Source organism: Penaeus monodon, chromosome 19 (assembly GCF_015228065.2).
Source record: "Penaeus monodon isolate SGIC_2016 chromosome 19, NSTDA_Pmon_1, whole genome shotgun sequence".
Classification (NCBI taxonomy): domain Eukaryota; kingdom Metazoa; phylum Arthropoda; class Malacostraca; order Decapoda; family Penaeidae; genus Penaeus; species Penaeus monodon.
The window spans coordinates 47,862,130-47,862,771 of NC_051404.1; the positions used below are offsets into that span (position 1 = coordinate 47,862,130).

The 642-nt window shown below is 34.6% G+C and overlaps 1 protein-coding gene across 1 annotated transcript in view; it reads right to left on the reverse strand.

The window, feature by feature from the left end:
* Positions 1 to 642, reverse strand: part of LOC119585280 (basic proline-rich protein-like) — a gene marked incomplete in the record, with an annotated part of 9,575 nt that overhangs the window by 5,572 nt on the left and 3,361 nt on the right. The window contains 1 exon segment of the mRNA XM_037933954.1: positions 492 to 573. Within this exon segment, the coding sequence (XP_037789882.1) occupies positions 492 to 573 (82 nt within the window).

Here is a 642-nt window from a genome sequence, read left to right on the forward strand (position 1 = left end):
CATATGGCACAAGTGTTCTTGCCTGCATTTTGGGATGTGGGTGGCCACAGACCCAATCGGTTCATATAGATATGCAGTCAACTAAAACTATGTTTATGCCTTTATCAAACAGGAGATAGACACTACTTAAAGTAAATAGCTGAAATGAAACCTCTGCCATATTACTCACAAACACAAAAGTAAAGGAATACTGACACAAATATTACACCATATATCAGTGGTACCATGGATTATCACTGGTGCAGAGTATAAAAATCTCCTGAAACACTATTTATCATCATATCTATTTCACATCATTGCCCATCATTAATCTAGTTACTTGGTCAAAGCATCTACCACCTTTGGGAGTAATAAAATCAGACAAAAGCAAACCATTGTGTTTTTTTGTCTGATTTCTTATATATATTGCAAATTACAATAAAAAAAAAAAAAATACTACTTCCAATAACCTAAGATTAATAATAAAAAACAGACACTGATAAATAACTTACTGGGAGGAGCTGGGCCATGTTTTGCGAGTTATCAGCCATTGAAGCCAAATACATGAGGTTGCGATGGAGAGACTGCTGGTACCTGGAACATTTCTCTTTTTAGAACATGCACACCTTGTTACAGGTACAATGCAACTTAAAATATATAATT